This window comes from Callorhinus ursinus, unplaced genomic scaffold (genome assembly GCF_003265705.2).
Source record: "Callorhinus ursinus isolate GAN/ISIS: 27379988/994484 unplaced genomic scaffold, GSC_fseal_2.0 scaffold37, whole genome shotgun sequence".
Classification (NCBI taxonomy): Eukaryota; Metazoa; Chordata; class Mammalia; order Carnivora; family Otariidae; genus Callorhinus; species Callorhinus ursinus.
The window spans coordinates 5188909-5215596 of NW_027397099.1; the positions used below are offsets into that span (position 1 = coordinate 5188909).

Below are 26688 nucleotides of genomic sequence, written 5' to 3' on the forward strand. Positions count from 1 at the left end.
ATCGAGCCCTACATCAGGCTCCCTGCTCCACGGGAAGCCTGCTTCTCCCTCTCCCACTCCCCCTGCTTGTGTTCCCTCTCTCTGTCAAATAAATAAATAAAATCCAAAAAAAAAAAAAAAAAAAATCTGAGCCGTCAGTTAAGAACTGTATGGGACTCTGGTCAACAGGAACTTACATTCTAAGGTAATAATATCTACACATATCACCCAAAAAAAGGAAATAATTTAAAATATACTTATAAGATGTTAGAGAAATAAACGATCCATTCCACTAATATCCTAATTGCTCTCCAGGAGAAAGAAACCCCCATCATAAAATTAACATAAAAGATAGCAATTAGACAATTTCCCTGAGGAATAAGTCTGACTCTGAACACACATACACCATTTAGAGAGTCAGAAAGAGAAATGGATGGTTCTGGTGCTGAGGGTAAACATGTGACTGCCCTTTACTCTGATTCTCTGGCAAAGACTTTGTGAAGTGGGCCTGTGATGCAGAGCTGTAAGGCTCCAGCAAATTGCACCTACTATTAGCTAGCATCTGGGAAAAAAACCTGCAAGATTATTTAAGGCGCTCACATTTCATTTAGAGATTATAAATAGCAGCACCTCAGCTGCTTCAAGTTCTAGGTCCCGTTCTATCAGCGCCCCTTAGTGGACAAGTCCGGGAAGGGCCTTTTGGGTGCAATTGTGTCCGAAGAGAGAGGGTAAAGAATGGGTGGACTCACCAAATGGCCTCTTTGATGGTAACCATGATGCCACCTCGAGTGGCAGCTCTAAACTGACACAGAGAATGAAGAGAGGACACAGATTTGTCCAATCCTGCAAATCCTTTCAGGCTGGCAATTGCCTTCTTCCTCTCTAGCTTCCCCAGAATCCATAATAAGATCTCTTGGCAAAGTGACCTGGCAGAAAAAGCAGTTATAAATGAGCCTGTCATCTTACTCTACACATCTAACAAGCTAACATAAAAAAAGAAAGGAAGACTGTCAGGTTCCACGGCATTCTAAGTGCTGGCACGACCACCTAGTACTACTGAAGTGTAGGACTGGAAACTATGCTTCCTGTGAATTTCAGGATATATCTAATATCCTGAAATTCAAGGAGTAACTGACTAATCTTTGGCCCTAGAAGCAACCATGATAAGACACCGGAGCCACACATGGTTTTTTAAAAAAAATAATTCCAAGTGTAGCATTGCCTTTGGATCAGGCCCTGTGAAAGAAAGTTTACACTGATAAAACCATCTACCAACGGGACCAAGAGCTGGTGACCAAGAAACAGCATACCAACAAATTCTGGCTGATTCCTCAGCCCCTTTTATCTCTGCCAGTCAACGAGGATTGGGATGGAATAAACATTTGCCTCCGCCTTCCCAGTCTCTGATGAGGACATGATAGTGCTGTGAATATTTGGGTTTCAAAACTGTAAGTTATTATATGGACAGTTCTTTGAAGTCAAATTCACATATTTATTGTCCCCATCTTCCTCTCTTGTCACTGCTCCTAGAGCTGGGCTCTAAGGATGTGCTGACCAAAAGTTAGAGTCCAAAGTAGTATGTGAGTTTTCCTTCACTGCTTAACAACGATGATGGAAGTGGTCTACTGAGTTTACGATTTTCCAGGGACAGTGCTAAACACTTTCTAGTCTGTCTTCATAATACCCTATGAAGAAGGTATTATTACTGTATATCTGATCACATGTGGGGGATTTCCAAACACTAAAAATCAGAATTCCCTAGGATTTAAAAAGGATATAAACCCTTATAAGGAGGAAGAAACAACGTAAGTATCTGTGAAAACAGAGCTGACACAAAATGAAGCCTACTTGAATTCCAATACAAGAGATTATTTTCTGGATGATTAAGAAATCCCTTCGTTCCAAACAACACTGAGCAGCACTCACACCAAATCCAAGTCTAAATGACAGAGTGCCACATTCAGATCCAGATTTCCCCAACTTGATTTCTCATTCCCCACAAGGTTGTTATGATCCATTCTCCATGTCCTCCTTCCTAGACATGTAATTCCAGTACTTCTCCCTGATCAAAGAGTGACATGTTTACACATGTAAACAGGGATTTTGTCTCTGACGTCTAGGACAGAGGCTGAGGAAAGCCATTCTAAAAATTACATCCAATCCCCTGCAATCTGAAAAGCTCTCTTTCTTTTGCAGATGAGCAGAATAAGAGAATCCTCAAATGTTTTACTGATTTTGAAAGAAAAAAATTATAAAGTAGCATTAAGTTTTATATTCAAAATAAGAATAAGAAAAACATACAATAAAGATTTCACTATAAACAAATAAGGTTCTCTGGGTTTTTTTGTTTGTTTGTTTTTTTACCTTATGTGAGACACACTTTGTTTGGTAAAACAGTAGAGAGAAAAGAGCACTCCCAGGACGGGAAGCAGGGAATCCATTAAAACTGTCACAGGTTCATTCCCGACCACGTATACCTAGGGAAAAGAAAATGGTGAAAGGTACCATGAGTACAAGGCCAGAGGAATGGGAATCAAATACCATACCTACTAGCAGCATAGAGAGTTTTCTCTTAAGCAACACGTTAGTTCTAAACCAAACAATTTTAGCTCTAAGGCTAAGAAAACCATTTGAGATTGGCAGACAGGCTGAAACACAGGGAGCCTGAGCTGGAGCAGTGCCCTTCCGTGTGCGCAGCCTGAAGAACTTCAGGGGAAAATGGGTAAATTAATCCATCTCCTGACCCGTTCCTTTCTTGCTTTTGATCACCTTTGTGTCTCTTGCTAATCTATTACTCATCTACACAATAATTCTCTAATTACTGAAGGCCCTGCTCAGGAACTAACAAGCAATTAATGCCAAATAGAAAAACTTAAAACTAGATTTAAAAAATAAAACAAAGCTTGCTCTAGATTTGTCACTCTTAAGATCTAACTGCCATATGGGCATGTCCTATTCTAATTCAATAAATGTTAAAAAAAATTACAATGTGCACCTAGCTCTGCACTGACTTTATAGGGTTAAGCGTGTAAGGATGTCAATTTTTGTTAACAGTAATTATGTTACAACATTTTAGTTGTCCTTTCAAAAAGGATAGCACAAATGCCTTCAACAACATTTATGTGAATACCCACTGGAATCCAAGCATTGTCCTAGGCATTGTAGTGAATATAAAAATGAGTAAGAGTTGTTCTCCCTCAATTGCTTGTGATCTACCAAGAATAAAACAAGTAAACCAATTATAATATTAATAATCCAAAGCAGGTAATTTAAAGAATTAAGAAGAGCAAAATTCTATTTTTTCAATATTCTTTCTATAAATAAGGGCTTAAGTTTCCCTTTCCTCATCCTTTAAAAGAGGGCTAAGACTGGGACGCCTGGGTGGCTCAGCCGATTAAGCGTCTGCCTTCAGCTCAGGTCATGATCCCGGGGTCCTGGGATGGAGTCCTGCATCGAGCTCCTTGCTCAGCGGGGAGCCTGCTTCTCCCCTGCCTGCCGCTCCCCCTGCTTGTGCTTGCTCTCTCTCTCTAAAATAAATAAAATCTTTTAAAAAAGAATTAATCACCGAAGGTTCATCTTTCTCCATTCATCATCATTATCTGTGTCTATGCTATCAGATTTTAATTATTAATTAAATTGTGTTTAATTGAAGTAGAAATCAATGCTATTTATTTTTTATCAATGCTATTTATGGAGTACTAAAGGTCATGGAGGCACAAGCTGGAAAATTCTGCTTTTCCAGAGAACTCTGTCCCTTTAAATCAACCCTAATTTTTCACACTCCTTAAGCCTCCCAGCTCCTCTGTGGAGCCTGATAACCAAGGAGCCAGTTTCCTGTGCATGATCTAATCTCCATAAGCCCAGCTAAAGGAGGTGCATTGTATGGCAGTGTTCACAAGTAATATGCAGGCCTAATTATGATATCACCAATTACAAGTGGTAAAAAAAAAAAAAGAGAGAGATCGCCCTAGATAACGTAAGGGCCTATTGTTTGGTTCTGTAGTCTGTGTTCCCAGAAGTAATCCCCGTGGAGCCATCCTTCCTTACCAGCATCTTTTGTACAAAAAACCAAAAACCAAATGGAGTTAAATCTCCATTATTTACTGGCTTGACTGGGCCAAAGCACCACAAATTTTTTTAAAGATTTTATTTATTTATTTGACAGAGAGAGAGAGCTCAAGCGGGGGGGGGGGAGCGGCAGAGGGAGAAAGCAGGCTCCCCACTGAGCAAGGAGCCTGACGAGGGACTTGATCCCATGACCCTGGGATCATGACTTCAGCCAAAGGCAGATGCTTAACCAACTGAACCACCCAGGTGCCCTGGCACCTCAAACTTTAACATGAATTCCATCAAGCCCATTTCTCAGGGGTATATGTTGTTATTGATAAATTCCTCCAGGGGCCCCTGGGTGGCTCAGTTGTTAAGCGTCTGCCTTCAGCTCAGGTCATGATCCCAGGGTCCTGGGATGGAGTCCCACATCAGGCTCCTTGCTCTGTGGGGAGCCTGCTTCTCCCTCTGCCTGCCGCTCCCCCTGCTTGTGCTCTCACTCACTTTCCCTTGCCTATGCTCTCTCTAGCAAATAAATAAATAAAATCTTTAAAAAAAAAAAGATAAATTCCTCCAACTTTTAAGTTCTCTTGTTATACTTATCTGAAGGAACAAGTACTGCTTTTGAATTTTGGAACAATTGATCAATGAATTTTTTCTGTGAGATCTCAAAGAACTTGAATGGCCTCTGCTTGACACATAGAGCCTGTCGCCTCCCTTTCAAATTAATAATACATTTCTCCTTGTACTGAGCCCAAAACTATCTCCATTTTAAACTTCCTGATGGGAGGACATTTATTTTCAAAAGATTTGGATGGGCCATCCAAAAGGTCTACCTTTTCCACAAGCCTAGTATTTATTTGACTGTTCAACTGTTCATCCACTCATTCACTAATTTAAATATTTAGTAAGCATCTAACCACCATTAATGACTTTTCTCCTCTAAATTCCAATAGCATTTTAGGGCTTATAATCAGTCCGCAAACACACAGCCATCTTTCCCCTCTTCAACTAGCCTCTCTATTTCTCTATTTTAGCACCTATTACAATAGATGATTAAGTTGTGTTACCTGAATGTTTGGTGACCAAGCAGTTGTTACAGAAGTACACAACTTAAGTGAACCCACTGTTACTATTTCTATGAAGCCAACAATAACTACCATTTAATTGCAATGTCTATTCAAGAATAAACCAGGTTAGGGGCGCCTGGGTGGCTCAGTCGTTAAGCGGCTGCCTTCGGCTCAGGTCATGATCCCAGGGTCCTGGGATCAAGCCCTGCATCGGGCTCCCTGATCCGCAGGAAGCCTGCTTCTCCCTCTCCCACTCCCCCTGCTTGTGTTCCCTCTCTCGCTGTGTCTCTCTGTCAAATAAATAAAATCTTAAAAAAAAAAAATAAACCAGGTTATTCAGCTAAACATTTAATATGCAATTGCTCCTCACAAGTCCTGTAGGTTAAGCATTTTTATGCCCATTCTAAAAATGTGGAAAACAGGCTCAGAGAAGCAAAGTTAGTTGAGCCAAGGTACTCTTAGTAAGTGGCATAGCCAGGGTGAACCCAGATCTGTCTGACATAAAATCCATGCACAATCCATAGAGACAGGACGGAAAGTAGATGAGTGGTTGTAAGGGGATGGGAAGAAGGGGAAATGGGGACTGACTGCTTAATGGGTATGGTGTTTCCATCTGGGGTGATGAACAAGTTCTAGAACCAGACAGTGCGATAACCGTGTGAATGGACTTAATGTCAGTGAATTATATACTTGAAGAGATGGTTAAAATGGTAAATTTTATGTCACGTGTATTTCACCACAATTTTAAAAAGAACAAAGCACGTACTCCATGGCCTCCCAATACTCACCTCCCCATGGGCATGTTTTCATTGCTTCAGTCCCTAACCCATACCAACTTTACCCCAGCCATCTTCCCTCAGAATCAGTAGGCCCCAGCTTGTTGGGCTGTTAATAAACTCTAGTCCGGCTACCTCTGCAAATTAGGGCAGAGTTCCTGAGCGGCACCACGGACAGCAGCTTCTGTACCACCTCCCTTCCTCCCACTGCGACTCTTTCGTATTATATACCCCCCTTCTACCAAGCCTTCCAGTAGATCTTCAGGGCTATACTGTGGTCAGGCCTTTCCAAGGACAGTGCCCTCCTCCCAACCTCTTGCCTAGCACCCAACCCATATGCAGGTTAAAAGTTTGGTGTGCACCTCACATCCAACATTACCCTCATATACAGTCCCAGAGTGGAATCTGGCCACTTCCCACTTCATGTGGACTCCCCAGATCATTGACTTATACCTGGAGTTTAGTGACCCATAAAGGGACACAGGAGGCTGCCCTGATTCAGCCAATGTTGCACTTCGATCTCTTGCTGACAGCACTGACAATGACCAAATGCTCTAGGAAAAACAAACAAACAAACAAACAAAACCAGTCCTTCCAATGAAGTCATACTATATATGGAAGAAACTGTTGAGGCCAGGTCCTTCCAGTCTCCTCCACACCAGGCTGGTGACCCTACCAACCAAGGAAGTAGTGACGGCACAACAGTAAGCTGTTCCTGCCCCGCGGCGGAGAGGGCCCTACCACCCTGCATCCACACCCTACCATCCGGTGTTGTGGGGTTTCCTTGGACTGTGCTTATGGACTGTGCTTATGTATCGTCTCCTTCTAGCTGGGGTTCTTTCCTGCTCACCTAGAGGCAAAGCGGGATGGGAGTTCAAGTTCTGAAACAAAATCCCCTACTTTATGTATTATTTTGACCGTTGAAATTCCCTTTTCTCAGCAGTATAACCACTGGGTATGTTTCACATAGGGTTGTCTGTAATACTTCTACTGACCAGGTGTGGGACTTAACACAAATCAATTGACTTCTCTGAGTCTCAGTTTCCTTATCTAGAAAACAAGGAGGTTAGATTAATCAGGCGTTAAGGTCTCTTTGGTATCTAATCTATCATCCTCTGACTTGAGTGCAAATTTGCTCTCTTCTTCTGTATCATTCTGGCACCTCAGTCATTAAGAGGTAAAACTAGTTGAAAAACATGAACCAATCCTCCACCACCCCCAAAATTTTTAAACCCTGAAACCTGACCAAGTTGTAAAAATTTCTAACCCTCCCCACATGCTTTCCCTTCTTCTCTCAGTTCTGAAGTTAGGACTTTAAAGATGAAATCCTGTTTAGTTGAAAGGTTTTCTGGTTACGTGAGGAATCCGTACAGACTAGGGATCGCCAAACAAATTACCAAGAGGTGGGAAAGCTGAAGCAGGAAAGGGAGAGACAGACTCTCAAGGTACCTATTCAATTCTTTGGTGTGAAAAAGCCTCTCCGCGACTAAGTGAAATGGTGCTTTGAAGAAAAGATGAACTTCCATGTCTACCTGTGGCTTTTCCAGTATAAATATGTAGGACAGGGCTGATAGGCAAAATAAGAGGTGAGTATGGATTTATGAAAATCCTAACGGCTCAGAACAGATCACACGAGGAAACAGACAGGTACCAATGACCCCACTGGGAGCTTGGGGATTTCCACAGTCCTTTCTGAATGCATCCTGGCTTTCTATCACAGATCCAGCCATGAGAAGAGGGGTCTGCGCTTAAGCCTTACAACCCTTGATCTGAGCTTAGAGACTACTCTTAACAAGTAATAGAGACATGTTTCTGCATACTCTTAACAATAGATCACACACTACCTGTAACTGTTTGCTTGACTGGGAGCTCCCTGAAGGGAGCAACTGGCTTTTAATCATTTCTGTGTTTGTAAACCTAGCACAGTATCTGCCATTCTGTATGTACTTGGCAAAATTTTTCTTTGTGACTGATTAACTGAATCAAAGAATGAATGAAGTACATTGAATGCTTATTTTCTCAAAAGTTCTATTTTTGTAGGGAAATTACAATGCCCTCTGTATTTTCTCTTCTTCCTCTTTTTTTTTTTTTTCTTTTTTAAGCTGTAGCTAGAAGCTATTCAATCAATGTTAATTAACTGAAGAATGACAGAACTTCAGCCATGGAAGGGAGAGCGGACTGAACAAAAGGAGGTCTGTTTTTTACTGTACTGGCTTATTCAGTACCTATCTTCAATACCTAAAGGACTGAATTTCTCTAGAAATTTAAATTAAAAAGGAAAGGAAAAACCCAGAGTCAAAATGGTCAGGAGTATTAAGAATAAACATGTTTCTGATTCAAAGCAAAACCAAACAGAAAGCAATCCTCACATACTCCATTTCTCATTTACTAGACTTCCATTACATGGTTAAGCATGGTTAAGCACATCCCTCTGAGACCACTGCAGAGTTGAAAGAGCACCAGGAAGTCAGGAGTCAGGAAAACAGGTATGAATTTTGTTTCTGACACCTACATGATTGCCCAAAATCACATATTAAGTGAGTGAATAGGGGTAAGACAATTAAACCCCTCTAGGATTCAGTTTCCTCATTTATAATGCAAGTGTTAAGCTGCGGCTTAAATACCAGCTAAGATAATTCATGTTAAAATATTTTGTAAAATATGCAGCCCTATGCAAATGTTACATTTATTCCTAAATACCTGCTGATACGGCTGTAAATGGAACTGTCTCCTTAATTTATGGCCTTATGTTTTATAGGGATGTATATGTGTGGAAATACAAACATGAATCAAGCTGACTAAATCCTAACACTGAAATTTAGTACAGGCTGGAACTTGACTGTACCCCTGTTAAAGATTAAACTAGTCAAATGCTGCCTTCTAAAATATCACAGTGATCCTTTTGATAGTAATGTTCCAGAACTTCTAATGCACTTACTGAGTTTAATTAAGACTTGTGAGAAGCAAAAGGACAAGCCAAGTTACCTAATATAGTATTTTGCACTGTGCATGCTTTCAGAGCGTATTGCATAAAATAATCTTTTTTAAAAAGAGTTTCTTTGAACCAAAAGAGAACTGACAGTTTTTTGAGCCAAATTATTTGCTAAAGTATACAATGAACCTTCCACAAGTTACCTTGTTTCATCTCTACAACTCAAGTGTTAAATAAGTCATCTAAAGTCACATGGATTGTCAACCCTTGAGCCAGATTCCAAGCTAGGTCTATTGGACTCAAATGTCCAGGTGCTTTTCACTACACTATACCACAGAATCTGAATGTACCATCTAACACTTGAATCTTCCACAGCTTTGAAGGCTACTTAAAAAAAAAAAAAAAGATTTATTTATTTATTTCAGTGGGGGGAGGGGGGGCGGGGAGGCAGAGGGAGAGAGAGAGAATCTCAAGCCAAGTCCTTGCTGAGTGTGGAGCCCAAAGCGGAGCTCAACCTCACAACCCTAAGATCATGACCTGAGCCGAAATCTAGAGTTGAACGCTTAAGTGACTGAGCCACCCAGGTGCCCCAGGGATACTTCTTTTGGTCCTTTGCATGTTATTCAAGGTTACAGTTCAATTAGAGTTGGAAATATCCAGAAAGAATAACTGCATTTAGGGAACAGCCATAGTGGGAGACTTTTACTGCAAAGCCTTTTGTAGTACTTCTTAAACATGTACCATGTACAAATATTATCTTTTCTAAACACAGAGTGAGAGAAAGAGAAGAGATGAAAGGATTGGTTCCTAGATCAGATCTGGCACTCACTAGTATGATTTGGGACAAGTCACTTCACAATCTTCTGGATTTTGTTTCCTTTACTGTAAAATGAGGGATTAGTTTGTCAAACCCAAAGAATGTACCACACCAACAGTGAACCCTAATGTAAACTATGGACTTTGGACGATATTGGTGTGTCAGTGTAGACTCATCAACTGTAACACATGTCCCACTCTGATGTGAAACGTTAACAGTGGGAGAGGCTGTGCATATGTGGGGGCAGGAGATATATGGGAACTCACTGCTTGATTTTTCTGTGCACATAAAACTGCTCTAAAAAACAAAGTCTATTCGAAAACCAGAAAAAGAAATTAAATTATTTCTATATTTCCTTCTAGCTCTAAGATTCTATTATTCCAATTTACTCTACAAAAACAATTAAAAATTCAAAAAGAGGAGTCAATTGGCCAGCTGAGAGAGTAACTTTAATTAGAAATTTGTTAAGATTAAATGGAGAAAAGAAGACTTGGATAATTAAAGTCAGGATTCCCTGAATCTGGAAACAGAGAGATAAAATGGAAATGAGAATGAAGAATATAAACTAATTAGGTACCTTCTAGCCTCTCCTACCCTAAAATTTCTTCTGCCTTTAGGGAGTCTCAGGAAGCAGTGTGAGGAATACTAAAATGAAACATTCCCCACATACTCCCAGTCCCACATGGTATCAGATTCTGGCTGGTTCTCTTAAGAGCAAGAAAATGTCCAAATTGTAAAGAATTTTATAATTTTCTTATCCTGCCCTACCCAGAACCAATCTCTATGCAGCCTAGGTCTCCCTCTACCTCTGTAGGCAAAAAACAAATAAAAAAAAACCATTTATCCCTCTCGTACCAGAGAGGACAAAAAAAAAAGAAAAATTTAAGTATTCTAGGGATAGGGCCCCAGACATTCAGTCAGAAGAGACAGAATAGGAAGCCATTGGACTAAAAGTTATTTGAGCTGCAAATCCCCTTCTCAGCTTAGATAATTTTACCAGATGTAAGGTACACACATAGGAATGATGAGTATCATTTACACAGAAGTATAAGTGGCTATGCCAAATTTTCAGTTCAAATCAATGAGCATCTATGTGTGCACCTGTATTGTTGAGAACTTTCTACCTGGCCCACCAGAACCACACTGCTCCATTCCGTGCTGTATGTAAAGGATGCAAGTGTAAAAAGACCTCTTGGATCACCTAGGTGGCTCCGTCGGTTAAGCATCTGCCTTCGGTTCAGATCATGATCCCAGGGTCCTGGGATCAAGTCCCACGTCAGGCTCCTTGCTCAGCAGGGAGCCTGCTTCTCCCTCTCCCTCTGCAATCCCCTGCTTGTGCTCTTGTGTTCTCTCTCCCTCTCTGTCAAATAAAGAAATAAAACCTTAAAAAAAAAAAGACCTTCTCTTATAATTGCTCCTGCCACATTTTCATTCAGCAAGCTGAGGGTTATTTCTTTAAATACCAAAATGTATTTCTATTTTACCTCTTTCAGAAGAAATCTTTTTAAAATGGATTATATGCAATCCTTGCCTTCTTAAACAAAGTATACTGAACATACCAGTCCCAACAGTTTGTTTTTAAAATTATGCCCTTTGGGGGTACTTCTGTCCCCTTTCTTGCTCTTCTCTGCTGGCAGTCTCCTGTCAGTGAGCCTTAGGTAGTCTAACTCACTTTTTTTTTTTGGTAAAGCTATTTATTTATTAAACTTTTTTTTTTAAAGATTATTTATTTATTTATTTGGGGGGGTGGTGGGCAGAAGAAGAGGGAGAAGCAGACTCCTGGTTGAGCAGGGAGCCCAACCTGGGGCTTGATTTCAGGACCGTGGGGTCATGACCTAAGCCAAAGGCAGATGTTAACCACTGAGCCACCCAGGTGCCCTGAAATTTTATTTTTAAGTAATCTCTACAACCCAACATGGCGCTCAAACTCACAACTCTGAGATCAAGGGTTGCATGCTCTTCCAACTGAGCCAGCTGGGCACTCTTAACTAACTTCTAATCTGTTACTTCTAATTCCACCATGGTCTTAATCAGAAAACCAATCTGATCTGGATTGTGTATAAAGTAAACAGGAAATTGGCTCTGAGGACCTAAGAGGCTCTGCAGTTAGTTATGTGTTGAGATTGCAGCCAGATAGGTGCTACTGCGATACAGGTAACACAGGACATCCAACTGGAAATGTCAAGTGAGGCACCAAGACAAAATAGTCTGAAAACTCCAACATAAGATACCAGACTAAGACGAGAGCAGGACTATAAAAACTTCCCGTTCAGAAAGAGGGTAGAGAAGGATCAAACGTGCGGAGACTGAGGGGCGCCCGGGTGGCTCAGTCGTTAAGCGTCTGCCTTCAGCTCAGGTCATGATCCCGGGGTCCTGGGATCGAGGCCTGGGCTCCCTGCTCGGCAGGAAGCCTGCTTCTCCCTCTCCCACTCCCCTCTGCTTGTGTTCCCTCTCTTGCTGTCTCTCTCTGCGTCAAATAAATAAAAATATAAAAAAAAAAGTGTGGAGACTGAGGAGATTGATAAGGAAGACTTCTTTGGGGAGAGCTGTTGGTGAGGGTGAATCCCATCCTCCAATCCACCAATGAGAAAAAAGACAACCCAATTTAAAAATGGGTAAAGGATCTTTTTTTTTTTTTTTGACAGAGAGACACAGCGAGAGCAGGAACACAAGCAGGGGGAGTGGGAGAGGGAGAAGCAGGCTTCTGGCAGAGCAGGGAGCCCAATGCAGGGCTGGATCCCAGGACCCTGGGATCATGACCTGAGCCGAAGGCAGACACCCAATGACTGAGCCACCCAGATGCCCCGGGCAAAGGATCTTAATAGAAATTTCTCCAAGTAAGACATGCAAATGGCCAGTAAGCACACAACAGGCTGTTTAACATCGTTAGCCATTAGGGAAATGTGAGTCAAAACCACAATAAGATACTACTTCACGCCCACCAGCAAGGCTATAATAATGGGGGGGCGGGCAGGGAGAAAGGGAGGAGGGTAGGAGGAGGGAGACAAGCAGTCTGGTAGTGGTAATGGTGGGCAGAGAGGATAAACTGGAATTTTCATACTCTGCTGGTGGGAATGTAAAATGGTGCTGCCACTGTGGAAAACAGTCTGACAGTACCTCCCAAAAGTTGAACTTAGTGCTACCATATGATCCAGCAAGTTCACTCCCAGCTATATACCCAAGAGAAACCAAAACGTATGTCCACACAAAAACCTGTACATGAAGGTCTATAGCAGCATTGTTCATTCACCAGAGCCAAAATGTGGAAACAACACAAATTTCCATCAATTGACAAAATGTGGTGTATCCGTATAATAGAATACTACTTGGCATTAAAAGGAATGAAGTACTGCTTCATGTAACAACATAATGAATCTTAAAAAAAAATCCCACTGGTAAAAAGTCAACTACAAAAGACCACATGTTACATGAGTCCATTTATATGAAATATCAAGAACAGGCAAATCTATAGAGATAGAAAGTAGATTTTTTTTTAAGATTTTTTTGTTTTATTTAATTATTTGACACAGAGAGAGAGACACAAGCAGGGGGAGTGGCAGACAGAGGGAAAGGGAGAAGGAAGCTACCCAAGGAGCAGGGAACCTGATGCAGGGCTCGATCCCAGGACCCTGGGATCATGACCTGAGCCGAAGGCAGTTGCTTAATCAACTGAGCCGCCCAGGCGCCTCAGAAAGTAGATTTTAGTGGTTGCCTACAGCTAGGTGCAGAGTTGAGAGAATGGAGAGTGACAGCTAATGGGTATGGGGTCCTTTTAGGGGGACAATAATATTCTAAGATCAGATTTGTGGTGATGGTTGTACAACCCTGTGAAAGTAACTACAAGCATTGACTTGAACACTTTAAATGCATGAATTGTGTGGTATACGAATTATATCCCAATAAATCTGTTAAAAATAAAAGAGAGAAAAAATCAGAGCTGGAAATGTTCCCAAATGCTTCTCTAAAATTAAACACCCTCTTGTACCCTCCCGCTACCCAGTGAGTTGCTGGATCAATTCAACTATCCCAGATGTTTTCCTTATTTCCTGCCTTTGAGCTGTGCTCTGTAATTTAGTATTAGCAGAAAGTTAATAAAGACAACACATCCTTTGTTGCTAAACTTTATACAGTGTTTACCATTTTCCTCCAACATACACATTTCCTCTGTTTTCCCACTGCAGCTGAGCTGCCAAAACCTTGTAGGGAGAATAATTACCCTTCTGCACCCCTTCCTGGTTTCATAAGAGTACCAATCTTTTGTGTATAATCAAGTGTTTACAGCAAACTAATGTTTTGCTTGCCTCTCTAGGAGGTTTTAAATTCACCAAACTGTTCACCAAATTAGGAGGGTTATTTTTCCTCCCCCCTTTTTTTGGGCAAGAATAGGAACAATGGCAGGATTCACTATTTCTGGATCTCCATTTTTTTAGAGGCTAATTCACTTGCCAGAAAGAAGTTGTTTTGCTTTCTTTTTCCTCGAAAAGCAATTTTTTTGATTTCCCAGAAATACTATGAGGGATTTTTACAAAGTTTAGTCACAATTAGTTCTACCCTTGACACCACTTTCAAGTCTTTCTGACATTCCACACCCAACCATTTAATGATTTTTCATCCTGATATTCCTTAGATGGTATGTGACTGAAGATAACCTTTCTGAAAGTTAGCTGGTTCTTGTTCTCTAACTCAGAACATTTGCTTTCTAGACTGCTCTAGAAATTTCTTCTTTCTATAATCTAAAATGTCCTTGCCTGTGCATATGTAGAACAGGATATAAAAACTTTCTTTTCATAAGTCTCTAAATAAGGCATTTAAAAAAAAAAACAATAACAGGGGTGCCCGGGTGGCTCAGTCGTTAAGCATCTGCCTTCAGCTCAGGTCATGATCCCAGGGTCCTGGGATCGAGCCCCATATTGGGCTCCCTGCTCAGTGGGAAGACTGCTTCTCCCTCTCACACTACTGCCCCTGCTTGTGTTCCCTCTCTCGCTGTCTCTGTCAAATAAATAAAATCTTTAAATAAATAAATAAATAAATAAATAAATAAAAACAGCATTATATTCACTAAGTCACAATGTCATGTTTTATCTATAAGCTATTTAATTCTATATTTGTATGCCAGGTCAACCCTCTAAAGAGTATTCTCTCTCTTTTAATAGCAAAATTAAATGAAAGGGCAGTAAACATCTTACTTTAGTAAAAAGCTGAGTGTTGTAGAGAATGAGTTTTGAATGTTTCAGCATGCACTTTATATCTACGAATTATTAATATCACACATAAAGTTTAAAACAAAACAAAACAAAAGTATCTGTCTTCTTACCTGAAAGAACATAACTTAAGATTTACCCTATACCCTCATACACTGCTAGAGGGAATGTGAAATGGTGCGACCACTTTGGCAGTTCTTCAAATGGTTAAATACAGACTTACTATAAGATCTAGCAATTCTACTCAAGTTAAACACAGAGTTACCATAAGATCTAGCAATATAACTAAGAGAAATGAAAACATATGTTACACAAAGACTCCTACACAAATGTCCATAGCAGCATTAATCATAACAGCCAAAATGTAGAAACAACCCAAACATACAACAGAGGATGCATGAATTACAAAATACAGTCTGTACCTACAACAGGATACTATTCAGCAATAAAAAGGAATGACGTCTTGGGGCACCTGGCTGGCTCTGTCAGTAGAGCGTGCGACTCGATCTAAGGGTTGTGATTTCAAGCCCCATGTTGGGTGTCGAGATTACTTAAAAATAAAAAAAAAATTTTTAAATCTTAAAAAAAAAAAAAAAAGAGGGGCGCACAGGTGGCTCAGTCGGTTAAGCATCTGCCTTCGGCTCAGGTCATGATCCCAGTGTCCTGGGATCGAACCCCGCATCAGGCTCCCTGCTCATCAGAGAGCCTGCTTTTCCCTCTCCCTCTGCCTGCCACTCTGGCTACTTGTGTTCTCTCTCTCTGTCAAATAAATAAATAAAATCTTTAAAAAAAAAAAAAAAAGAATGAAGTCCTGCTTCATACAACAATATAAACCTGAAAAACATCATGCTAATAAGCAAAAGAAGCCAATCACAAAAGACTACATATTGTATAATTCCATGTACATGGAATGTCCAAAATAGGCAAATCTAGAGAAAGAGAAAGTCGATTAGTGGCTGCCTGGGGCTGGAGGGGTGAGGGGTAGGGAGAGTGGAGGGAAATGTGGTGGAGGGCTTAGGGAGTAGTATGAGGTTTCTTTTTGGGTAATGAAGTATCCTAAAATCAGTTGTGATGATGGCTGCACAAACCTTTGAATATAATAAAAAGCCACTGATTTGCATACTTTATTATTTATTTTTCATTTTTTTAAAGATTTATTGATTGAGAGAGACAGAGAGAGAGAGTGTGGGGTGGGGAGGAGGGGGCAGGGGTAGAGGGAGACGGTGAGAGAATCTCAAGCAGGCTCCCCACTGAGCACGGAGCCTGATGCAGGACTCAATCTCACCACCCTGAGGATCCTGATGAGACAGAATCGAGAGTCAGAATGAACCAACTGAGCCACACAGGTGCCCTGATTTGCACACTTCAAATGGGTGAACTGTAAAGTATGTGAATTATATCTTATAAAGCTGTTTTATTTTTATTTTTTTATTTAACTTTTAGTTAACATACAGTGCAATATTGTTTCTGGAGTAGAATTCAGAGCTTCATCACTTAGATACAACACCCAGAACTCATCACAAGTACCCTCTTTAATACCCACCACCCATCTAACCCATCTCCTACCCACCTCCTTCCATCAACCCTCAGTTTGTTTTCTATACTCTGTAACTCTTATGGTTAGAGACAAACAAACTGAGGGTTGCTGGATGGGAGGGGAGTGGGGGTAACTGGGTGATAGACATTAAGGAGGGCACATGATGTAATGAGCACTGGGTATTATATAAGACTGATGAATTACTGACCTCTACCTCTGAAACCAATAATATATGTTAATTAATGAATTTAAACTAAAAAAAATTATTTTATTTATTTTTTAAAGATTTTATTTATTTATTTGACAAAGACAGAGATAGTGAGAGCAGGAACACAACCAGGGAGAGTGGGAGAGGGAGAAGCAGGCTTCCCAGCAAGCAGGGAGCCTGATGTGGGACTTGAATCCAGGACCCTGGGATCATGACCTGAGCCGAAGGCAAACGCTTAACGACTGAGCCACCCAGGCGCCTGGAAAAAAATTTTTAAAAAGAAAGATTTACTCTACAGTCAAATGTCCATCAACCGATGAACAAATAAACAAAATGTTGTATATTCATACAATAGAGTATTACTTAGCAATTAAAAGGGACAAAATATTGATATATGAAACAACCTGGATAAATCTCAGAACATTATGCTAAGAGAGGGGCGCCTGGCTGGCTCAGTTGGTAGAGCATGTGATTCTTGATCTCAGGGTCATAAGTTCAAGGCCCCATTTTGGGCACAGAGATTACTTAAAACAAACAAACAAACAAACAAACACCATTATGCTAAGAGAGAGAAACTAGCCACAAAAAATCACATGTTGCATGGTTCCCTCCCAGGAAACAGCCACAAAAGGCAAATCCACAGAGGTAGACAGCAGACTAGGGGTTGCTGGGGGCTGAGGGTAGGAACAAGGAGCGACTGTAAATAGGCACAGGGATCTTTGTGGGGTAATGGGAATGTCCTAAAATTATATTTTGGTGACAGTTTAACTCTATAAACTTACTAAAAATCATTGACTTGTATACTTAAAACATTATCCTATGGTCTGTAAAGTATATCTCAATAAAACTGTTTTATAATAAAAGGTTTATTCTTAAAAAATTCTGAAGAGGCAAACAACCCCATTTTTTAAATGGGCAAAATATATGATTAGGAAATTTACAGAAGGGAAAATTATGAATGAACTAAGAACACAAAAAGATGTTCAACTCACTAGTAATAAGAGAACTGTTAATTAAAACCACAATGCATCTTCAGGTAGGAAGCAAGAGAAATGTGACCAGGGGTAGGCAGATAGAAGATTTCAACTGAATTGGTTATGTTTAATTTCTTAAGCTAAGTGGTGGGTTCATGAGTGTTTTACTACTAATTTTTTTTGTATGTTTAAATTAGTTCATAAAAAGCTAAACATTTACTCTAAAATGTTTAATTTACTGCTACAGAAATGGGAAATGTAGAATTTTAAAATTATGAATAATTCACATGCCATAAAATGCATTCTTAAAATGTACAACTAAGTGGCTTTTTGTATATTCACAAAGTTGTATAACAATCACCACTGTCTAATGCCAGAACATTTTCCTTACGTCAAAAAGAAACCCCATACCCATTAACAGCCATTTCTAATTCTCCATCCCCAGGCCCTACCAACCACTAATCTACTTTCTGTCTCTATGAATTTGCCTATTCTGAATATTCTATGTAAATGGAATCATACAATGTCTGGTCTTATGTTTCTGGTTTCTCTTAAAGTTTAAAAATTGATATTTTTAGGGCACCTCAGTGGCTCAGTCGTTAAGCGTCTGCCTTTAGCTCAGGTCATGATCCCAGGGTCCTGGGATCAAGCCCCACATCGGGCTCCCTGCTCTGCGGGCAGCCCGCTTCTCCCTCTCCCACTCCCCCTGCCTGTGTTCCCTCTCTTGCTGAGTCTGTCTCTGTCAAATAAACAAAATCTTTAAAAAAAAATGTTTTTAATTGTTATTTTTAAATGATTGTGTTGTGGCATGTGTCCATACTTCATTCTTTTTTATGGCAAAAAAATATTTCATTATATGGATGTATCACATTTGCTTATCCATTTATCAGTTGATAGACACCTGGGCTGTTCCCATGTTTTGGTTATTATCAATAATGCTGCAATGAACATCTGTGCAACAGGTTTGTGTCTGAACATGTTTTCATTTCTCTTGGGTATATACCTAAGAGTGGAATTACTGGGTCATATAATAGTAACTCCATGTTTAACTTTTTGAGGAACTGCCAAACTATTTTCCAGAGCAGATGTACCTTTTTACATGGAATATAATTTTGAAAGCTGTTTACTAGTGTGGATATTTTTAATAATAAAATACTATTATGAATTTATTGAAATAAGCTTTAAAGAAGAATACTTACCCAGCTCCATCTGGCCCTCACACAATGGATTTCATTTTTTGTCTAAAAATATGTTTCATATATATTTATAAGACCGCAATCATAGAGAATATATATTTTTTTCCATTTTCAGTAATATATTTAGGTAGTCATTTGCAAGATTCATTTATTCAGACTTTTTATGATGGTGATTACTATCAAAAGATATAAAGTAGATTCAATACTATCATACAGTTTTAGAAACCTATAGTATTGCAATGTCACTGTTAGTTTCTTCAAAAGATATGTTTTCATCAGTGGTATGTGCTACTTAGAGAATCTAAACTGTTTAACATTCAGAGTAAATGATGAAATTGACAGTTTCAAAATATATCAGATTTTTAATAACAGCTTAGTTTCCAGTTTTCAGAGTGAAAAAATATTGATCATTTGGAATTCAAGATTAGTCATTCCAATTCTTGAAGTACCAATTAAAAAGGCAAAACTCTTTTAAAAGACTAAGTATAAATATTAGCTAAAAACATTAGTGACTCAAATTACCAACCTTAAATACATCCTCAATACACCTAGTAAGTTCTTCTTCTGTCACCAAAATGATCCCTGGCACCATGTCACTCTCTGGAATCTCTAAAGAACAAAAAACAAAATTACCCATACTCAGTGCCTCACTGAATAGGGACTCAGGACTTGAGAAAGAAAATTTTACTACAAAGATAGTTCTATAAGTAACAGCTAAAATTAGAGATTTGACATGGTTACTAATGTACAACATCAAATACAGTATTTCATGAAATCTATGATGCCAACAAGATTATAAACATTCATTATTGTTTTATGTATCACTAAAGAGGAAAAAAACAAGTAACCTATGAAACATTATGACTTAAAATTTTACTTGTAAATTTAATGAATAAAAAAACTGGGGATTCGCGGCACCTGGGTGGCTCAGTTGGTTAAGTGACTGCCTTCAGCTCAGGTCATGATCCTGGAGTTCCAGGATCGAGTCCCCCGCTTCAGGCTCCCCCGCTCAGCGGGGAGTCTGCTTCTCCCTCTGACCCTCCTCCCTCTCGTGCTCCTTTCATTCTCTCTCTCTCAAATAAATAAATAAAATCTTAAAAAAAAAAATGGGGATTAGATTAAATGAAAATGACAGAGTCAATGGTTACACTGAGGTGACTGGTACAAAGGAATTTATAAAACTTTTCTCTACAGACGTGACTGAAAATTTCCCTTGGCGGCCTGGGTGGCTAGATGGTTAAGCGTCTGCCTTCACCTCAGGTCATGACCCCAGGGTCCTGGGATCGAGTCCTGCATTGGGCTCCCTGCTCCTTGGGAGCCTGCTTCTCCCTCTGCCTTTCTCTCTCTCTTTCTCTGTCTCTCATTAATAAATAAATAAAATCTTTAAAAAAAAAAAAAAAAAGAAAAGAAAGTTTCCCTTTAAAAAGTTTTAGGGGCAACTGGGTGGCTCAGTCGTTAATCGTCTGCCTTCGGCTCAGGTCATGATCCCAGGGTCCTGGGATCGAGCCCTGCATCGGGCTCCCTGCTCTACAGAAAGTCTGCTTCTCCCTCCCCCACTCCCCCTGCTTGTGTTCCCTCGCTCGCTGTGTCTCTCTCTATCAAATAAATAAATAAAATCTTAAAAAAAAAAAAAGTTTTAAAATAGGGCACCTGGCTGGCTCAGCTGGTGGAACAGCAGACTCTTGATCTCAGGGTTGTGAGTTTGAGCCCCACGTCGGGTGTACAAATTACTTACTTACTCCCTTACTGAGCAGGGAGCCCAACATGGGGCTCGGTCCTAGGACCCTGGGAACATGACCTGAGCAGAAGGCAGATGCTTAACCTACTGAGCCACCCAGGGCACCCCTTAAAAATAAAATCTTAAAACAAAATTTTAATAGAGTTTTTAAGAAAGTATTAAAAGAGGGGAGATGGGTAAGGGAAATGGTGCAACAGGTGATGAGGATTAACGAATACATTTATCATGATGAGCACTGAGTAAGAGAACTGTTCAATCACTACACTGTACACCTGAAACTAACTTAACACTATGTTAACTATACTGGAATGAAGATTTAAAAACTTAATAAAAAAAAGTATTGAGAGTTCTTTTAGATTTACTTAAACAAACAGTTTTAATATATATCATTCCTTATATAAGCTATATAATTAGGATAAACCGAATAAGGAGTTCTTGAAACTTCACACTAAGAGTCCAACTCTTCTGAAACATTTCAATGCCATTACTGATTTCCATATTTTACCATAATATATTGTCTTCTGTGCCACCAAGGGCGCAGGTGATGTGACATTTCTTAAAAGTTCGCCACTCTACTACTGTCTTCATGATTTTTTTCTAAGTTGCTGATGCCCATTCTACAAAATTTAATGCTCATTTGCAGGCACTAGCAATGCCATGACTATTATCTGGCCAAAAATAATTGTGAGATGCATCTTGATATCAGAGTTGTTAAAATGTGAAAAATATTTCCAAAATTAAAGTTTTTTTTTTCAAAATTAAAGTTTTTTATGTGAAAAGCACGTCTTAGAATTGATAAAATATGGGAATTCATCATAATCGCCACATAGTGTTAAAAATATGATACAAGGGGCGCCTGGGTGGCTCAGATGGTTAAGCGTCTGCCTTCAGCTCAGGTCATAATCCCAGGGTCCTGGGATCAAGCCCCACATCGGGCTCCTGGCTCAGCGGGGAGCCTGCTTCTCCCTCTGCCTCTGCCTCTCCCCCTGCTCATGCTCTCTATCTCTGTGTCTCAAATGAATAAATAAAATCTTAAAAAAAAAATGATACAATATAAAAAACAAAATAAGAAAGCTTATTATTTTAGATTGTTTTTCCAGTGGCAATGATGGGGCTATCTATCTAAAACCAGTCAGACTACTGGGGCACCTGGGTGGCTCAGTCGTTGGGTGTCTGCCTTCAGCTCAGGTCGTGGTCCCGGGGTCCTGGGATCAAGCCCCACATCAGACTCCCTGCTCCGCGGGAAGCCTGCTTCTCCCTCTCCTGCTCCCCCTGCTTGTGTTCCCTCTCTCACTGTCTCTCTCTCTGTCAAATAAATAGATAAAATCTTTGAAAAAAACAAAAATAAAAAAATAAAACCAGTCAGACTATTATATAGTCCTTTTTGTTATCCATAGATTGTTGATGCAAAACATGTAGCTGGTGTTACAAATATAATCTAACACATTAAGAAATGCCTGGAAACAGATGTCCAATAAATATTTGTAAAATGAATGAACAAGGTCTAGGAAAAAAATAATTAATCCGCAAATGGACTGAATCTAGGCCTCCCAAGAATAGTGCTCTTAGACCAGGACTCAAACTTGAGCACACATTTGAATTACCCAGAAGGGTCTGTTAAAACACAGATTGCTGGAACAAGAGAATAGATAGATTAGTAATGAGGTATAGTCTTAGTACATGAAATTAGATATATAAGAATTGCTAGACCCTAATGCTGAAGGCCAACAGAAATAATATTTCAGGGGTGCCCGACTGGCTCAGGTGGTACAGCATGACTCTTGATCTCGGGGCTGTAAGTTCAAGCCCCAGGTTAGGTGTTGAGATGACTTAAAAATCTTTAAAAAGAAAGGAAATAAGACTTCATTTATTGAGCCATTTTTTGAAGGACATACTGATTCTAGACTAGATTTCTATGAAATATATAAAGGAATTTTACTTACTCAAATATCATGTTTAGTTTGGACCCAACCAGAGACACCAAAAAATATATATAAATAAAATAAATACATACAAGCACAGACGCACACACACACACGATGTTTATCACATCTGAATAATCACAAATTTTACTTCACCAGGCTCAGTTTGGTGAAGTTTTACTATGCACCAGAATTAGACTTTCTTGGGGCACCTGGGTGGGTCAGTGGGTTAAATATCCAACTCTTGACTTCAGCTCAGGTCTTGATCTCAGGGTTGTTAGTTCAAGACCCTGGACTGGGCTCTACACTGGGTGTGGAAACTACTTAAAAAAAAAAAAAATTAGGCTTTCTCTGTCCCTGGCCACCACCCCACCACCACACGTGCCCAGAAAAATTTATACTACAAATGACTTTTTGAAAAAGTCTACACAGAACTAAATTTGGTTTAACCATAACATCAAACTTCTTACCACCTTTTAGAAAGGTTTTCCTTTTTTTAAAGGAACAATGCTGAAATAATACTCTGTATCCAAACATTAAATACAGTAAGGTATAGGGGGAAAAAACTCAGCGAAGTATGAAAACATACTAAAGGAGGTGGTAAAACGTCAATTTTCTAAGACATTAAAACAGAATAAAACCCACCAAATATGGGAAAATCTGAGCATCAAAATGAATGACAGGAATGTCTGATAACCCAATGAATAAAAAAGAATCTCTGAATCTATTTTTTTAAAGTATGGAACACTATATGAATTTGCTTGTCATCTTTGCACGGGACCATGCTAATTTTCTCTGTATCATTCCAATTTTAGTACATGTGCTGCCGAAGTGAGCCCTCTCTGAATCTTTCTGATACTTAAATAGTTTTTTAAAATGAGGTGGGGCTCCTGGCTGGCTCAGTCAGTAGAACATGCCACTCTCGACCATGGGGTTGTGAGCTACAGCCCCATGCTGGCAGGGTAGCTTGTACTTAAAATTTTTTTTAAATCTTAAAAAAAAAACGGGGGGGGGGGAGGGATGAGGCAAGGAGAAAGAAAAGCTCTGCTTTATAGAAGAATGCCAGCCAGGGGCGCCCGGGTGGCTCAGTTGGTTAAGTGACTGCCTTCGGCTCAGGTCATGATCCTGGAGTCCCGGGATCGAGTCCCGCATCGGGCTCCCTGCTCAGCAGGGAGTCTGCTTCTCCCTCTGACCCTCCCCCCTTTATGCTCTCTCTCTCTCATTCTCTCTCTCAAATAAATAAATAAATCTTAAAAAAAAAAAAAAAGAATGCCAGCCTAACAAATTAGAAATAACAAAAGAAATAGAAAGCCACCATTTTACTGGCAAGAATCATTAATGGTTATCAAACCACAGTATGAAAGACTATCAGGAAACAGAATACATATAGTCTCAGACTATCAACCCATAGATTATTTACTAATTACAAGTAAGGTATTTTAATGGAGAAATATGGCTACTAATGAAATGACCAAATTTAACATCATTAACAATGGGATAAACTGATAACATGTGCCCCCTAATCTGATGGAAACTGAGAAAAAATAACCTTCATCCTATGTAGTACTGCTGCTGAAAGGTTTAATCTGGATCTAATCATGAGGAAATAATTAGACATACAAATTGCAGAATATTTTATAAACAAGGCTCTTCAAAAATACCGTTGAGGACATATGCCATCCCTCCTCAGTGTGGCCTGAGCGCCTGGCCGGACCCCAGCCACAGGGAGCTGCTACAGAGAATGAGGATTTGAACCAGGACCAAGAGGAGCAGAAGCTGCTGCTGGACCCCTAGCGGCCTGCCTACCAAAGCCCTCAATGGAGCTGAGCCCAACCACCACAGCCTGCCTCACGGCTCGCACAGATGAGCAGGCCCTGCTCTCCCCGACCCTTGCTGAGACAGCCAGCAACATCACCCGAGTGTCTGCTGCAGACCCCCAGAGCACGGAGCTGTGTGAGTACACGGACCCAGCATGGCAGGAGAGCACCCACGTGGCTGTGTGGAGCACCAGGCTGACCCACCGCCGCCATCACTCACCTGCCAGCCCCACCATGTGCGGGCCAGTGAGCCCCTCCCCTTCTCCCACTTGCAGCAGGTCTCCAGGACAGCTGCTTAAGCCTCCAGGGCACTTCCTCAGATCGGAGCAGATGTTTAAGAGGAGCTGGTTGCACCGTTTGGGATCCTGGGACAGCTCTTCTCTCTTCACCGGTACTCCACCCTGCCTCTCCTAGCCCCCAGCCTCACTGTGGCTCACAGAAAAGAATGTGGAGGAGGAGAAAAGTGAGGCTGGGAGCAAGTAAGGACTGAGCAAGGGAAGGCAGAGCCACTTGGGACTGACCTTCAAAGCCCTCATCAGGGATGGGGGAGGTCCAAAGGTTAGGGCCTAGCAGGTCTTCACTGTCACTGGGAAGGTGGAGGTACCACTGTGAGGGTGATCCCTAGGGAACCTATGGGGGCCCCTTCCCACCCTTTCTCTTGGCCTCACTCCTGACCCCCTCTCCCAGCCCTGGTGCTCACATGCATCTCACTAGGGTTTGTGACTGCATCTGGATGAGCTTGAATTCAAATGAATTGAGTTTGTATTTCCAGCACCCTGGGTTTTTAAATGTTTGGGGTTTACGGGTTTTGTTTTGGTTTGTCACCCTTGATAAAGGAAGTGTATTCATCTGGAAAAAAAATCTGTCATGGTGAAAAACAAAAGACTAGGGAACTATTCTACCTTAATGCAAACTAAAAAGATGTAACAAGTAAATGAAATGCATGATTCTTGACTGGATTCTAGATTAAAAAAAAACAGCTACAGAGGAAATTCTTGAGACACTTAGAGAAATCTGAATCAAGTCTGTATATTATTTTTTTAACTTTATGTATTTTTAAGTAATCTCTATGCTCAACATGGGACTCAAACTCATGACCCCAAGATCAAGAGTTGCGTGCTCTTCCGACTAAGCCAGTCAGGCGCCCCGAATCAAGTCTGTATATTAGATGACGTCTGCAGCCAACTCTCAAGTGCTTCAGAAAAAAATGTACACGTATAAAAAGAGAAAGATAAAATGAATATGGCCAAAATGGTCAATCCAGGTAAAGTGTATAGGAGTGGTTCAATGTACTCTTCTTGGAACTTTTGTGAGGCGGATTTTTCAAAATAAAAACTTGGGGACAAAAGAAAGCAAAACTAAAGTCACTGAAATACAACAGACTTAAGTCATTTAAATCTGAAACACGGAGGAAGATCCTTGAGAAGGACACCCAACCACCAGACTTCCTTCTTTACCTGCTGTACTTAAACATCGATGGAGAGGAGCTACAAGAGGCTGAAGCAAATACTTCAAAGCAAATTGTGGGTGTTCTCTTGACATTGTTATAAAGGTACTGGTGGCAACTCTTTGAAACTGCCGTGCTGTCAATTTATCTTGAACGTGAAATAAATCTAGAATCTACAAGAAAAAGTACATGAGGTAAATATAAGACTCTTTGTAAGGAGCATTACATTAACTAGAAAAAGCACTAATATCTTTAGACCAAAAAATAAGCTTACTGCAATAATACTGATTCAAGAGATTTTTTTTTTACATTTAATAACCCCAGTATCAGAGGGTTTGAGAACCAAGCTATGCTTTTATCAAATAATGCTATCAAATTCATAAAATACATGTTCATCGTAGAAAATTTGCAAAAGAAAGTTTTAAGAAAAATCATCCCAAGTCACTAAAACATTTTTGATATATTTTTTCCAATCTATTTCTGTTTCATTTTTTTCTTTTTAATTGAGACCACACTTAATATTCAGTTTTACATATTGCTGAAATCTGCTCATATTGTTACAAATTCCTCAAAAATATTATATTTAAGATGCATGTAAGAACTTATTAAATTATTTCCTAATATCCAGACATTCAGTTTTCTCTCAAAATTTTGCTATTATAGGAAGGTGGGAGGATGGGTTAGCCTGGTGATGGGTATTAAAGAGGGCATGTTCTGCATGGAGCAGTGGGTGTTATACGCAAACAATGAATCATGGAACACTACATCAGAAACTAATGATGTAATGTATGGTGATTAACATAATAAAAAAAATTTTGCTATTATAGTATACCTGAAACTAATATAACACAGTATGTTAACTACAATGGAATTAAAATTAAAAACCTAAGGGCGCCTGGGTGGCTCAGTCAGTTAAGCGTCTGCCTTCGGCTCAGGTCATGATCCCAGGGTCCTGGGATTAAGCCCCGCACTGGGCTCCTTGCTCAGCAGGGAGCCTGCTTCTCGAGACTCTACCCCTCCCCCGTGT

The 26688-nt window shown here is 40.1% G+C and overlaps 1 protein-coding gene, 1 non-coding gene and 1 pseudogene across 3 annotated transcripts in view; 1 reads left to right on the top strand and 2 right to left on the bottom strand.

Annotated features, from left to right (window-relative positions):
• TANGO6 (transport and golgi organization 6 homolog) overlaps positions 1 to 26688 on the bottom strand; it is a 194521-nt gene that overhangs the window by 144353 nt on the left and 23480 nt on the right. For both annotated transcript variants that reach the window (XM_073880079.1, XM_025888967.2), the window contains exons 6-9: positions 25672 to 25834; positions 19264 to 19346; positions 2344 to 2456; positions 729 to 905 (exon numbers count right to left, since the gene is read on the bottom strand). In XM_073880079.1, the coding sequence (XP_073736180.1) occupies positions 729 to 905; positions 2344 to 2456; positions 19264 to 19346; positions 25672 to 25834 (536 nt within the window). The remainder of the gene's footprint in view (positions 1 to 728; positions 906 to 2343; positions 2457 to 19263; positions 19347 to 25671; positions 25835 to 26688) is intronic.
• Positions 20648 to 24681, top strand: LOC112836880 (ragulator complex protein LAMTOR1 pseudogene; annotated as a pseudogene).
• On the bottom strand, positions 23131 to 23236 carry LOC112837021 (U6 spliceosomal RNA). Its single transcript, XR_003211615.1, has one exon. It is a non-coding gene; the product is annotated as a U6 spliceosomal RNA (small nuclear RNA).